Source organism: Aythya ferina, assembly GCF_964211825.1.
Source record: "Aythya ferina genome assembly, chromosome: 16".
In the NCBI taxonomy this organism is placed as follows: domain Eukaryota; kingdom Metazoa; phylum Chordata; class Aves; order Anseriformes; family Anatidae; genus Aythya; species Aythya ferina.
In genome coordinates this window covers 7,301,402-7,317,237 of record NC_140315.1, presented here as the reverse complement: position 1 = coordinate 7,317,237, position 15,836 = coordinate 7,301,402, and the positions used below count along the sequence as shown (strand labels likewise).

The following is a 15,836-nucleotide window of genomic DNA, read 5'->3' as shown; positions in this document are numbered from 1 at the left end:
AATTCAAACAAAAATGGAGAAGTTTTGCTCTCTGTGTGCACAACTGAAAATTTCCTGGACCTTTTTTTTCTAATCTCTTGTCTGTATTTGTGCTTGCGATCACTAGAAACAACAATAAATATCTTTTAATTCTTAGAAGAAAAAAAAAATGTTTTTTTTTATTATTATTATTATTTATTTATTTATTCTTTTAATCCTTGGGCTTGTCTGCAGCAGCAAGCCATTTCTCAGAAAGTATTAGGAGTAATTTGGTAGAGGTCAGATGCCCTCTGTTGTTTCTCTGTCCAAGTCTGAGTGAGGTCCTCGAAAAAAAATGCAGACAAGTTTATAAAGTTTTATTGTTGTGTTACAGAGCTGGAGAAAAGAGACGGTTTAGCCACTCTTTCAGCTCTTTCAGGATGTTACAGGCTGGATTTTTGATCCACTAGCCTGCTTTGTGAATTCCTGCAGGCCTTAAATACAGTTATGATAGGTATAATATATAGCTTTTTTGTACCCAGTGAGGTCTGCACTTCAGCAGTGGTTGCATCACAATACCTGTGCTGAAGAAGTTGTTTCTGTCATTAAATGACCTTTCTGATCATTGGATTTATTTATTTATTTATTTCACCATAATTCATATTTGTTATTTCTCGCTGAGATTCAGGAAAAGCTGGTTCTGTGCAGCTGCAGCCTCCTGTTGTTCCTGCCTGTTTTTTTACACTTTGTCCCATACGATAAATTTCAGTTATCACTTAGGACGGGCAGGAAAACAACACTGAAACTGGTGATTATGATCTGTAAATGATCTGTGTACTGGCTCTGGATCTAAGCCCTTTCTTAGCTCATTTGAGACATCAGTTAAAAGAACACAGCTTAATATTTGTATTTCAATCATTTTTCTTTTTTCTTTTTCTTTGAAATTTCCATTATTTTAATAGTCTTGATAGATACTTGGAAACTAGATTTATTTTCCATATCAGTTGGAAACTTATCCTTTTGACAAGGGTTGGTTTGTTTTGCTGAAGTTTCTTGCAGACTGAAACCAACAGTACTAATTTTAATACTGTTAATTTTTAACATTTTTACTATTAATAAGTCTTCTTACCTGCCAGGAGACAGATATGGGCAGCATTCAGACAGTGGGGCAGCATCCCAAACTGCATGGACAGAGAAGAGAAAGCACAAGAGGGCATCAAAAATGGAAGCTTTTTGGGACGGGAAGACTCTTGTTCCATGCAAGCAAAAGATTTCTGTAGGGCAGTATTGGTGTTGTGGGCAGTACATTAACAAAAGTACAAAGATAATAATAAAGCTGCAGCTTTTTTAGAGCTGCACCCTCTTGAGAGTGATAAGGAACAGTTCTCCTAAAATTCCTGGTAAGAATAGTTGCAAGTTCATGCTGCCAAAGTCAGCACCAGCACACCTGCGATCATGCCTCGTGCAGAGGGAATATTTCAGGCATGACCTTAAAAGAAGTCAGCTGCAGCTCTGGAACAGATTTCGCTGGATCAAAGATTGGTTCTTATCACAGCGGCCGCTGCCTCCTCATTGTTGGCTGCAATGAGAAGTGAAAAGCAGGATCAGGCCCTCTGTGTGTGCCCCTCTCTCTCCCCCACCCCAATAAGTAAAGAAATATCTGGACATTGTGTGTGTGGATGCAAATATATATAGTGTATGTTAAATATTCTTTTGAGCATCTTGTTTAGGTCGCTCTCATCCTGACAAAAGGGTAAGGGATGAAAAAGAAATGTGGACTAAAGCCCCACTCTGAGCCAGATAGTGGCAGTGGCAGGAGGAAAGCCTTCTCTCTAACAAAACTGCTTACCTGTGAGCTCTGCTCTCTTCCAGAATTCGCTCTGCAGAGCAAATTCTGGCTGCTGTATGTGATTCGGGAGCGGTGTTGTGCATGTACGGGCTGAGTGTTCGAAGGAGATATTTTGACCTTTCTCATCTCTGACTGGTGTTGTAAAGATGGAGTTTTGTAGAGCAGAGATTTTGTGACAGAGTAATAATAAGAAGGAATCTGACTGCCAGTTGCTCATTACTGGATCTCTTTTAAATGCCAGAACCTTCTATGTTTGCCTTCAAACAACACTGAACACCTAAATCACCATAGTAAACAGATATAGAAAGAGACAGAAAGGTTAAAAGTGTACTCATAATCTCTTGCTTTTTCTCCTAAACATGTTTGATAGCAATATTGTTTCTTAAAAACAATATGACCTCATTTGTAAAGCAATATTCATGCTAAGCTAGTCAGCTGTTAAATATACCCGGCACTGTGCATTATGATGAAGCTAAACCAGAATTTCAATTATTTTCTGGACACATTTAAAATTATAATACTTTACTGGGTTAGTGTTATAGTTCATCCAAATTACTCACAAAGTATCATATCAATCTCTTGCAACTGCTTATTGCTTACATATCGGAGAAGTTAGTCAAAGTAAGCTGCTGCCTGGGGTAATGACCTTCATGCTGCCTTAGTGCTTTGATGGTTATGTGGCTATAAGTGCAAGGATGTCTAATGGTCAAAAGTCAATGTTTGTTGGCCATAATATTTGTCACAAAAGAAACAGACTATTCATTTGGACCAGCATTTGTAACAGTATGTTCCTGAAAGGAAAATAAAGAGGGAAATAAAACACTTGATGGTCTGTGTACACTTCACTAGTGTCCCTCTTACACTAAAACCCAGCAAATAAAAATTCACACTTCAAATCTCCTTGCAGTTTTTTCATTGCCTGGAATGAAAGATCAAAATGAAGCAAGTCGATGAGGAGGATATATTTCTTTATACCCTCACTTTATACTTACATACCTTATCTAAAGAGATGTTAAGAGACTAATGATGTTGCCGCCATGGTTTAACCAGCTATGAGTAAGCAGAGCAGATTTATGAATATTACCGACGAGCATGGCTTAAAGCAGATCTCACCAGGGCTTCAATATGCCCGTGTATCCAAAGGGAAAATCAAAAGGCCCACTGCTCTGTAGACAAATGTTGTAATAATAGCGTACTTTTCAAGCTATATTAATATTTTTAAAATATAGGCTGTAATATTAAGTCCTAGTCAACAAGTTATTGCAAGGAGCTTACATTTTATGCAGCATCTTCAGCTGCACATGAATTCTGTACTTTAATAAATATATATAGGAAATGCTGGTAGCTTCATCTGTACCCATCACTGGCTCGTGAAGATGAGTACCAAGTAGATCAGGATTTTCAGCTCACCATTAAAATGTGATGCACTTCTCAGTGAGCTCCAGCAACATTTGTACAAGAAGTAGCATTCTGCAGCCCAACAGGTAGGGAAGCTGGAATTTTGAAGAGAAAATGGATGTCCATGGGGATCATCAGTAAAAACATCTGAACTTTGAACTGACCCTGTATGAGTTTACAGGCGCCACTTCAGTAGTCAGGGACATGTCCTGGAGTTACTGTGGCTGAGCTTTTCTCTTAACCCCTTCCTCCGGCAGATTTTCTGTCAAGGTTGACTCACTCAATCCTTAGTCCTTTTACCAAAATCTGGCGGATATTGTTTACACATAAATAGCTGATTATTAAGTAATTATGGCGGTGAAGCATCATGATTGCATAACCTCTCTGTATGGCAAACAAATGAATGCACTCTTGCCCCAAATGGGACAAACTTAAATGTTCAAGAGCTTTCTTGAATTGAGGCTTAAAGTCTTCTGCATGAAAGTGGGTTTTCTATTATATTTAGCTAAGCTGGTCTGTTTTGATTTGGAGGGGCCAAGAAATAAGCAGCCTTTTAAAAATAATAATCAAATAATTTGTCTCTCACATAGTGCCATTCAATACACTGAAGAAGCGTTAGTTGTTAACAGAAACAGTAATTTCCCGCAGTAGCAGAACATACCTAAACTAATGAAAACAACTGTGTGAAGGGCTAGTACTTCAAGATTTTTACACATTGAATATAGTAATGAAAAGGAATATGATTATATGGATCTATTTTTAGAATAAACATTGTGCTTTCATACAAAGAATTCTTCACTCTGATCAAGAGTCTTTCAGGGGAAGTGTTGATCTTCCCCTGGTTTATTACATTTAATACATCCAGCTTCAAGTTTATCCTGCATACATTTAAGCCAGGGCCCAACTCTTTTCAAGGGGAATAAGTTATGAAGAAATGCTGTCCATGAGATAAGCCATGGATTCAAAAGAAATGAACCAAATATATATATATATATATAAATATTATTATTATCATTTTAGGATAAAAAACAAGTCTCCATAAACACACTCCTCAGCTTCTTTCTATTTATAATTGTATTTAATATAAATGTACTTCATTACTGGAGAGCAGTCTTCATGGCCATACAATAGCAAACAAATTCTTCAGAAGCATCTTTAATTATTCATTTGGCTGTACTATATTTTATGCTACTTTTCATAAATGTTAATCTTTATTATTGCCCTACCAGGAAAAAAAAAAAAAAAAAAAAAAGGAAAGAAAGAAAGAAATACTTGTTATTAAATGACCTATCAGGCTGACATGGATAAATGTTGGTAGCTATTTAATTGTTTCCCATCTGCAGTTTTATACAGTTTCTATCAAACTGAAGGGTAATTTTTTTAGTAGCTGCTTATTTTAAATGTACAAAACCCTTGTGTGTAATTCCATTAGCTGCCCTACAGCATTGCAATCTACAGTTTCCCTGAGGCTGTTGTGAAATATTGATGAAATCCTTGCTTTTGTGGCTTCCTCTGATACACTAAACATTTGTCTGATGTTAGTTGAACTTGAATGGATCTGTTCAGAGTTATATCAGTAGTGACTTCAAAGGCTGTAAGGCTGTTACAGTTTTTTTTTACAAACTGAAGTTTCAAAGCCTTACCATGTGGTACTTTAAAAAAACAAAGTTCATATCAAATGAACCAAAGTGCTAGCAATACACTGGTAAGACTCATTACAATTTCAATTTATACATATATACATATATATATATTTAATTCTGATTGGTAGCTCATCCCATTTAAAGAAATTTAGATTGGTGTTTAGGGGAACCCAGGATAATGAAAGAGGAAAAACATAATTTGAAACATGGGTTTTAAATGAGGTAATCCATAAATTTACAGAGCCACTATGCTGTTTTCCACAACAATAAATAGGACAGGAGAACACTAAAGAAAGGCACAGAGAGACAAAAGTTACAGACTTTTGTTTTCTTAGGTAAAGTGATTTATAGTAGTGCAATTAAAATGACTAGTGAGGAAAATATATTTACTGCTACTCTGTTCCTCTAATTGTTCAGGACAAAACTGCGTTCTGGAAAGCCCCCTTTGTGTCTAGTAACAATTACATGCAATTCATATTGGTGTCGTGGTGTTGCAATGACTCCCTGGTATGTGTCTAAAACCTTGCCCAGTGAGGCCAGGACAAGGATTTCCCAGGTGGATGTGCCAGCCGTGGCCAGGCGGTGGGTCTTGTGTTTGTGCACAGCAAGTGGCCATGAAGGTACAGCACTTTGCATTCAAATTATGCTAGGAGTCATAATTTTCATAACAAGCAAATTTGGCGAAATTACAATCTGGAGAATATCAAACACATTCAGCTGATTGAAATAATAAAATTGCAAGTTCCAAGGCCCTGTAGAAAATAGCAAACAAAGATGCTTTTAACCAAATGCAAATTATTCACTTATACTGTAAAGCCTTCATGTGAGGGACCAAATATATTGGCTCAGCATGTGGTTCCATCCGTTTCTAGAGCAGCTAGCACCCGGCCACTCAGCCCCTCAGACTGGCTGAATGCAGGGCAAGGCAAGTGGGACTGAAGGTGTTTTTTTAATCAGTGCAATCACTGACTATGCAAACAACTTCGTCCTTAAGGAGAAATTTTTGAAAATTTTCAGGAAAAACTCCACAGTCATTCTTTCCTCTCCATGGATTCAGTTCAGCAGAATGCATCAGCTCACCTCTTTTTCTTTTTCTTTTTTTTTTTTTTTTTTCTTTCCAGCCTTCCTTTTGTTTGTTTCTTTTCTTGTCTTATTATTGGTTTTGCTTCACATTTACAGGTAGCTCGCAAACCAGTTCACTGCACATATGCTTCCAGCCACTGATCATTTTCATTTGTCTCATGACTGTGTAGGACGCAATGTACAAAAGACATAATCTTTTCTCCTTTGTGCTGCTAAAAGTCCCACTGAAGCTAGCGGGTATTTTGCCTTCTTAACTAGTAGGAAATTGGACATTTAATAGAAAACTTTATAATACAACTCTAATTAGAGTACAAAAAAATGAAAGCCCCAAATTACTTCATTTCAGCATCATATATAAATAATGGTTATGGCTCCATGGAGTTGTCTTTGTGTGTTAAAATTCAGTTATGGCAGAAGCCACTCCAAGAGGGGCTGGAGCTGTATTTCCTTGCTCCTCATCGGCAGTGCTTTGCAAGCATGTCACCACAGAGGTTGTTTCTATCCTCCAGCAGTTGCTGCTAGTGCATCTTTTTTTTTTTTTTTTCCTCCTCTGCAAGAGATGCAAATTTATGCACAAGCTGTTTTAACTATTTTACAAACAGAGTTCTAAAAATGTTCTAAAAAAAAAAAAAGGCAAAATAAATAAATAAAAAGTAATAAAAAGTATAGAGGCAAAATGTGCAAATACTTTCCTATTATCCAAAATAGTTAGCAGGCTAGACAGTTGAGCATGTTCAACATTGTCTGGGGTTTGAGGAAAGTCTAAAACCTTCCTCAGGATGCTGAAGCACAGGCCTTTAGGAATAAACCTCACACTGCCAGGACATTTAGACCAGATGACAGACTCATTTCATCTCTGACACCCATGATTCAGAGACAGACTCTCTGCTCCCTCCACAGTGAGAATGGTAACCTTTCTCTGTGTTTTCTTTCCATATGGCAGAACTTATCAGGAAGTTAGGTCCTTGGTGCAGAAATTTTTAACATAGTCTAAAATATTCTAAAATTATATCATTTACTCTCGTATCACAAATTTCATGTTTTGAGAGTTCTTTCCATGGAATTCCATCACATTTCCAGACTGCTGCATTGCTTTTAGTCCTGTTAAATTCCAAAATGCCTTTGATATAAGAGTTATGCAGTTGAGTAGGGATTTTTTTCCCCTTCAGTTGCCAATTTATCTCTTCAGTTGATTTTCAAACTGTGATGAATCTACGGCAATGAACTTCTACAAAGAGCCAGGTTAAGATTTGTCTTTGAGTAGCTAATGTAGTTAGACATTTTTGAGAAAAAGGAATGAGAAGTGGTCATTATCCATTATCTGCATGAAATATTTCAGAGAAAGAAACAGCTTTTGCCAAACACAAAAAGATGTTTGAGTTGAAGCCAGACAAGAAGGAAACAAGATCACCTTATAGCACTGTGAGATTGCTCTACTAATGATGTTATTTCAAGTGAAACTGGAATATATATATGAAGAAGTGCAGATGGTGCATGGGTTTTACATGGATTAGCAGTGTTGTTCTGGACAATGATTCACTGTCCCTTCTCTTGGCAGAAAATAAATTTTCCAGTCTTGGAAAGAAACATATATATATATAAATGTTTCTTTATGTGGAAAAAGAGCAAATTTGATTGAAAATAACATCCACTGGTGGAAAAGTTAACAGTAAAATTTAACACTTTAAAAAAGAAAGACGTGTTCACACTCTAAAGTTTAAGTTCAGAAGTGACGTATAACATGGTGCAAATTATGGCAACTCTGGGGTACAAGGGCCTGAAAGTCAGTTTTGGGTTCAACATCACTGGGAGCTTGGCTCAGGGCTGCCTATGTAGTATGGTCAAGATTTCAAGGTAAACATGATGGACTTTTAGACACTTAATTTAAAAAAAAAAAAATGCAGGTGTATTGACTAGACCTGTTTTCTTCTAGATACTTTGTAGAAATATTCCAGAAATATCTAGGAAAATGTACTCTTTTGAAGAATAAAGAATCAGCTGTTTACTGCACCCCTTGTCCTAGAGAAGTAGATTGCTTCAGTTACAATGAATCCAGTCACAAAGGCATGATGGGAAGTAAAAAAAAAAAAAAAAAAAAAAAAAAAAAAGTTAAAATATTTGAGAATTGCATTTATGGTTATTATCCATACGATAATATTATCCTTACTTATGTCATGATCTTGACATACACTGTCTTGGGATCAATCAGCACTAAAACCAAATACTGTATTTCCATTTAGGAAGCCAGAAATTGCTTCCATTCTATGTTCTGAAGCTCCTGGGCTTTGTCCAGGCTTCAAGATGGTGAAATTTCAGTCCCTTGCTTCTTTGGGACTGCACATTGCACATCTCCCATCTCTGACTGGGCCTGTTTAATATTGGTGGGAAAAATTCTCAGATGGGAAAAAGAGGAAGCATTCATCTGGTTACGGAGTTTGGATTTCTTTTACATATATATATATATATATTATTTTATTTTTTCCATAAGACAGCTATATATGATCAACTCAGAGGTTTGGAATGTCAGAATAAGCCTGGGGGAGAACTGGTGGGAAGAGAACAGGTCACTCAACAATTTATTATATGGACATCAGTATGACATGCAAAATTTATGCTACTTATTACAGACACTGCATTTAAAGCAAGTGGGTGTAAAGACTTAAGACACCCTTTATATAAGGCTTATAAAATAAATAATGCAAAATTGACTTACACTAATGTTATTTCTGTTAAATAGCTACATTAATTCATATCAAGCTTTACATGCAATGAAATCTTACTAAAAAAACACTGTTGGAAGGTGACAGGCATTTCTTGTACCCTAGGTTCTCTGCACAGAAGAGGTCTCCACTGTCCTTAAAATGCCCACAGCAACTTAAATCATTTAGATAAACAGGAATGATCTTAGAAGTAGGATACTGAAATGTGCTTTCAAAGCTGCCCAGAACCCTTAGATGTTATTAAAGTGGACCTGACTGATGATTTTGTGAAATTTTGACAATGCTTTCTAAAAAGTTATTTTACTGCTATCATAAGATTATTTCTGAATGTTATGCAGACAAAAAAAGAGGATTTCTCAGCACGAGTTACTCTTCTGTAAAGGTTATAGTAAACATGTCAATGCCTAATTAAGCAGAAAATTTTATCTGTATTGTGGGGGATGTGCAGCTGTCTGGTACTTCTGTTTTTTCTACTAAATCCATTTAGAAGGACAAAGGATATGGTGGAGAAGGAACTGCTCTATGTATCATCCAAAATAAAAAAAAAAAAACCTTCTGGTGAAAAATGGGTTAATAATATTCAAAGAGTTGGTGCTGAAATGGAGAATCAAATTTGCACTGACCCAAAACTGTGTGAATGCTATTTGTTGTCTGTTTTGTCTGATTCCTTCATTGAATTCCCTCCTTATTTTTGTTTTGCTGGGTGTAATATGCTTGGCACTGTGATACATCCTGGCAAGGGGCCAGTGCTGCTACCTACGCTGTGCAGTATCTCTAACACCGCGAGAACCATGTCAGTCCTGCTCATCAGTTCATGCTGCTTGTTTAACAAGGTTACTGCTCGTGACGTGCAGGAGTTTTGCTGCCTCCATGTCCCTCCGTTCTCCATGTCCCCCTGAAAAACATTTGAGCTTAGAAAGGGATACATGGAAAGTGTTATCTTGTTATCAGGGAAGACATTCAGGGTGGTGAGATAAATATTTTACTCTTAGTATTGTCTTTACTGTCTGATCATCTGTAAATGGGGCTACTAATATTTGCTGTACCCCAACATACTGCTAAAAGACTTGCTGGTTTAATATTTAACACAACATTTAATGTTACCTACTTTGCTGAAAGCATCTCCTGAAGTGCATAGCATTCCTCCCAAATATGATCATTATTTCCTCCTGTTAAGATGGTGTCCAGGTCCTTTGCTCTTAGCCACTACTGCTACCTATACCTCTGGTCATGAAGCTGCCTGGAGTAAGTCAAGCCCAGCTCTAAGCTGTTGGGATCTGCACAGGTCCTAAAACTATGGGAATGGTGTAGGAAAGATGGTTTGTGTGGGTCTCTTAGTACAGCACAGAGAGAGCCATTGTTTCCCTCTTTGTATGCTGCAGGTTAATCTAGGAAACTATTGTGGTTCATTTCTTTGGCTTGACCATAAACTCTTGTTAAAAGGGGTCTGATGCATTCCCAGTTCTTCTTAAATGCAAGTAGGTTGGAAAATTGAAAGATGAAAAAAATGTGAAAGGCCTCTTCTGTATGTTAACAAAAATGTTTCTAGTTTTTCTGCCCCTCCATTTGGATTTGCTGTAAGAATATAATTTGCACAAGATTATCAAATTCAGCATGTCAAAATAAGCCAGGTTTCAAAAAGCCATTCATTAGCTTTTCTTAGAAGTTGGGAAGGAATTGGATTTTAAACAAGTAACACTTTTAGGTTCATTTGCCTTGTTCTTTCTGAGCTTTTAACGTTATGATTTAGTCTTACCTCACAATTACAGCTAGTAGAGTTTTATTTTATTTTTGCCTTGTTACTTTTAAGGACAGCTTTAACTGGGGAGTTTTGGAGTTGTGGTTTTACAAAATTACCTGACACAAAAAGCTAGGTCTTCAGCATGCAAAGTACCCCTGCCGTGCAATCCCAAGGGTTAGCACCACAGTGTTGGCTCCTACCTGAAAGAGCACATCGAAGTATCTCCTGCAAAGACCTGTGCTTCTGAAATCAGTGCTTGGTTTTGATGAGTAGCTGTCTGTAACAGTGAATTGTTTCAACAGCTGCTTACATTGCGTGTAGCAGCTTTGCAATGGCTGTTAAAAAAATTACTCAAGAATCTTGTGAAAAAAAAAATGTCTGAACCAGTTCTACTGCTCCATCTCTTCTGGGAGTGAATTGTTGGTTGTGATGGATTGATGGGAATTTATACAGTGACTGCAATGGAGATGGTTCACCCTTAAGGATCCCCTTTTCTGATTCTTCAGTCTATTTCTACCTAGGTTATCTCCCATAATTTCAATAGAAGTACTACTGATGTAGGGCCAGGGGGAAAAAAAAATCCTTAATTAATTTAAAAATTTACAACTCTTATATTATCAAGTTCATTTTAGTTAATTACATAGTTCATTTGTCAAAGAAAATCATTCTGGATTTATTCTACTTTTCCAGTTTTACAGTTAACTTTGGTCTACCTCTGTCACATCTAAATACTCTTCTGTAACTTCCAAGGGTTCTTGCCCTGAAACATATGTATGTGTTTTTATCAAAGCACAATTTGCTTTTATGGCACACAGTACATTATTTTTACAAACAAAAGAGTTCCACTTAAGCCTATTAGTGCTTTCAAATGTTGTATTTTGACATTTAAATTATTTGTGTACGTTCTAAAGTGCTTTTTTTAGGTGATCAAATGGCAAAAGATTACTGTACCTAGATGATTCTATGAACCAGGAAGATTATGGCAGTTATTTTTCTTCTATTTCTTGCCAATTCTACCCTTCCTTTCACTGAGGCTAAAAACAATTTGATAGAATTGAAGCTTTTAGAATAAACTTTAAATTCTTACATATGAATTTTCCAACTGTCCCATTACAGGACAGTTAGAATTATAGTCCCATGACAGGAAAATTATTAACTCAGAATCTCTGGCAGTTATAAAGAATTATGATCATCTGCCAATAGAATGCAGCAACCTTCACAAAAAGAGACATCATTTGGCTTTTTTTCACTTCCAGAAGTAACAAGCAATAAAGTTGTAGATTAAAATGAAGTCCAGTAAAGAAAACACAGTGAAACTAGAAATCTTGAACTGTAGCATTCTCCTTTAGCAAGTTATTTCATATATTGACATTACATTTCAGGTTATGTCCAAGAGGAAGATTTAAAGGAAGAAGAAGATATAAAGGAGGAGGAAGAAGATGATGATGACAACAATTCAACTGCTCACCTCCAGGGCAGCAATGACACTGGCACGGATGAGGAACATGATGTGGGTCCTGAGCAGAAAGGGAACTTTAGTTACCAGAATTCCCCTGTCAGTCATATATCTAACCAGGATGCAGAAAATGAATCACTATTAAGTGATGGTAGTGACCACGTGACAGATATTAAAAGCATTTGCTCTAGAGAGCCACAGGATCCAAAAACCAGCACCCATCCCAAAGCCCAGAATGAAGCACACAACTGCATGGATAAAATGACAGCGGTCTATGCCAACATACTGTCAGACTCTTATTGGACAGGCTTAGGGCTGGGTTTCAAGTTGTCTAACTCTGAAAAGAGGAGTTGTGACAACAGAAATGGAGGGAACAAAGCTGATTTTGATTGGCACCAAGACGCACTGTCAAAAAGCTTACAACAGAATTTACCTTCCAGACCTGTCTCGAAACCCAACCTGTTCAGCTCCGTCCAGCTCTACAGGCAGAGCAGCAAAATGTGTGGAACTGTTTTCACAGGCGCCAGCAGGTTTCGGTGCCGGCAGTGCAGTGCTGCCTATGACACGCTGGTCGAACTAACAGTTCATATGAATGAAACAGGTCACTACCAAGATGACAACCACAAAAAGGACAAGCACAGACCTACCAGCTACTCAAAGCCTCGAAAAAGGGCTTTCCAGGACATGGACAAGGAAGATGCACAAAAAGTTCTGAAGTGTATGTTCTGTGGTGACTCCTTCGATTCCCTTCAAGATCTGAGCGTTCATATGATAAAAACAAAACATTACCAAAAAGTGCCTTTGAAGGAGCCGGTACCAACCATTTCTTCAAAAATGGTCACTCCAGCAAAGAAACGTGTGTTTGATGTTAACAGGCCTTGTTCCCCCGATTCCACAACGGGGTCTTTCTCAGATTCTTTTTCTCCGCAGAAGAACGCAAACCTGCAGTTGTCATCTAACAACCGCTATGGCTACCAGAATGGCGCCAGCTATACTTGGCAGTTTGAGGCCTGTAAATCCCAGATTTTGAAGTGTATGGAGTGTGGAAGCTCCCATGACACCTTGCAGCAGCTCACGACCCACATGATGGTTACTGGCCATTTCTTGAAAGTCACAAGTTCAGCTTCAAAGAAAGGAAAGCAACTTGTTCTGGATCCTCTAGCTGTGGAAAAAATGCAATCACTGTCTGAAGCACCAGCCAATGACAGCCCGGTTTCAAAATCAAACAGTAAATCATCTGCAGAATGCATAGCTCCCACTTCTGAAATAAAAAAAGAAAGTAAAAAAGATAAAACTGATGATGCAAACAAAGATGAGAAAGCAGTAAAAACTGAAGAGTATGAAGACACCCTTCAGAAACCACTGGATCCCACAATGAAATACCAGTACCTCAGAGAAGAAGATTTAGAAGATGGTTCAAAGGGTGGTGGGGACATTTTAAAGTCTTTGGAGAACACTGTCACAACAGCCATCAATAAAGCTCAGAATGGAGCACCCAGCTGGAGTGCATACCCCAGCATCCACGCAGCTTATCAGCTCTCAGAGGGAGCTAAGCCATCTTTGCCTGTGGGTTCCCAAGTACTGCAAATCAGGCCAACCATCACCAATAAGTTGAGGCCCATAGCTCCAAAGTGGAAGGTCATGCCTCTGGTCCCTATCTCAGCAAATGTGGCCCAGTGCACTCAAGTGAAGAAAGAAACTGATGACAAGGAGGAAGTACAAAAGGACTATGCTAAAGATGGCATCCAAGCGGAGCCTGCCTCACTCAGTCAGAGTGAAAGAGAACCTCCCCTCAAATCTGAAGTCTCTGTGGAGCCAAAAAAGACGGAACCATGCCCCTTGAAAGAAGAAGACAAAATTAAAGAAGATAGTGGAAAAGAAAAACCAGTCCTCAAGGAACCAACAGCAGCTTCTCTTAGCAATGGTTGTGCTGCTGCCAACCATTCATCTGAGCTGCCTTGTGTCAACCCTCTCAGTGCCCTGCAGTCAGTACTGAATAATCACTTGGGCAAAGCCACAGAGCCTTTACGGCCCCAATCCAACTCCAGCCCCAGCTCTAGCACAATTTCTATGTTCCACAAATCTAATCTAAATATGATGGAGAAGCCAGTGTTATCTCCTACTCCAACCCCACCAAAGCCTGCAAGTGTGTCCAGGCACTATTTGTTTGAAAACAATGATCAGCCTATTGACCTGACCAAATCTAAAGGCAAGAAAGCTGAGTCAGCTCAAGCACAATCCTGTACTTCTCCACCTCAAAAACATGCTCTGTCTGACATTGCTGACATGGTCAAAGTTCTTCCCAAAGCTACTACACCAAAACCTGCTGCATCTTCAAGGATCCCATCTATGAAATTGGAAATAGATGTCCGACGCTTTGAGGATGTCTCAACAGAAGTCTCCACTTTGCATAAAAGGAAGGGCAGACAGTCAAACTGGAACCCTCAGCATCTCCTCATTTTGCAGGCTCAATTTGCTTCCAGCCTCTTCCAGACATCTGAAGGTAAATATTTATTATCAGATCTAGGCCCACAGGAGCGTATGCAGATTTCAAAATTTACCGGACTGTCAATGACCACCATCAGCCATTGGTTGGCAAACGTCAAGTACCAACTTAGGAAAACCGGAGGAACAAAGTTTTTGAAAAACATGGACAAAGGGCATCCAGTCTTTTATTGCAGCGACTGTGCATCTCAATTTCGAACCCCATCTACTTACATTAGCCACTTAGAATCTCATCTAGGTTTCCAAATGAAAGACATGAACAGGCTGGCTGTGGAGCAGCAAACCAAGGTAGAGCAAGAAATCTCCAGAGTTTCAGTTCAAAGATCTCCTGAAACAATAGCTGGAGAAGAGGACACAGACTCTAAGTTCAAATGTAAGTTGTGCTGTCGGACATTTGCGAGCAAACATGCAGTAAAACTTCATCTAAGCAAAACACACAGCAAGTCACCAGAACACCATTCACAATTTGTAGCAGAAGTGGATGAAGAATAACTCTTAAGGTATGCATGCTCTATAGCGAGTTTTGATTTCATCCTTGTGAGGAGGCCTCTTAAAACATTCGTACTTTATGAAATGTAGGAAAACACTATAAAATGCATAATGTACTGCTGCTTCATTAATCTAATTGCATGTACACATTCATTTTATAATGTTTTCAGGAAGAGAGCTTGATAAATGCAGAACTACATTGCCCCATACAGAAAAGTTGCTTCTTATTTTCAAAATAGCTGTTTTCCCAGTTCTTACTCTCTTTCTGTTTCTAAGAATTAATAGTTTTCACATCCTATGCACTTCAATGTGGAATGCAACAACTAAATGCTACTCTTTTACAATGAGAATGGAAAAAAAAAAGAAAAAAAAAAAAAGCGCACTGAAAACCAAAAGATTACAACCTTCAGTGCTAACACACCTGTAAATCTGATTTTGATGGGGGAAAAGAAGACAATTCAAATGTCAAATTAGCAAAATAATAAATAGTCCAAGTTCCTCACACACTCAAACCCAACCTGAAGAATCTACTAATAATTGAAAAGTTTATGTCCAGAAGTTTGGTTATTCTTTCAATAATATTTGGATATTCAGTTTTGTAAAATATTTTAATATTTTACACTTACTTAAACATTTACTATTGTGAGTGGCCTTTTTTGTAGCATCAGTTTAACCTTTCTCTCCATCATGTCTCTGCTCATTCCTTTTTTAATCCTGAAGATGTGTGATTATATTTTCATGTTGGTGGGCATGTCAATCCTGGAACATCACTGACTTCAGTGCAAAATTTCGTATAACCTGGGAGGGAGGGGGTTGATGCTTAATTGAGGAAACTGCTAGATTTTTTTACAAGGTTAATATTTCAAAGACCTGTTAATAGGATACTTTTACGTTACTGTTGGTATTTTTTATTTTATTTTTTTTGCTGAAAGATACACCAAACAAAGTACTGCCACAATCAATGTTTATAATATGTAATGTAATATTCAGATTA

At 37.8% G+C, this 15,836-nt stretch overlaps 1 protein-coding gene across 4 annotated transcripts in view; it reads left to right on the top strand.

Annotated features, from left to right (window-relative positions):
• The window catches only part of TSHZ2 (teashirt zinc finger homeobox 2), a 228,299-nt gene that overhangs the window by 126,706 nt on the left and 85,757 nt on the right, over nucleotides 1-15,836 (top strand). For 3 of the 4 annotated variants that reach the window (XM_084537944.1, XM_084537947.1, XM_084537945.1), the window contains one exon: nucleotides 11,775-14,853. In XM_084537944.1, coding sequence (XP_084394070.1) covers nucleotides 11,775-14,845 — 3,071 coding nt within the window. In that variant the 3' untranslated portion in view covers nucleotides 14,846-14,853. The remainder of the gene's footprint in view (nucleotides 1-11,774; nucleotides 14,854-15,836) is intronic. The other variant, XM_084537946.1, reaches the window with a different exon arrangement.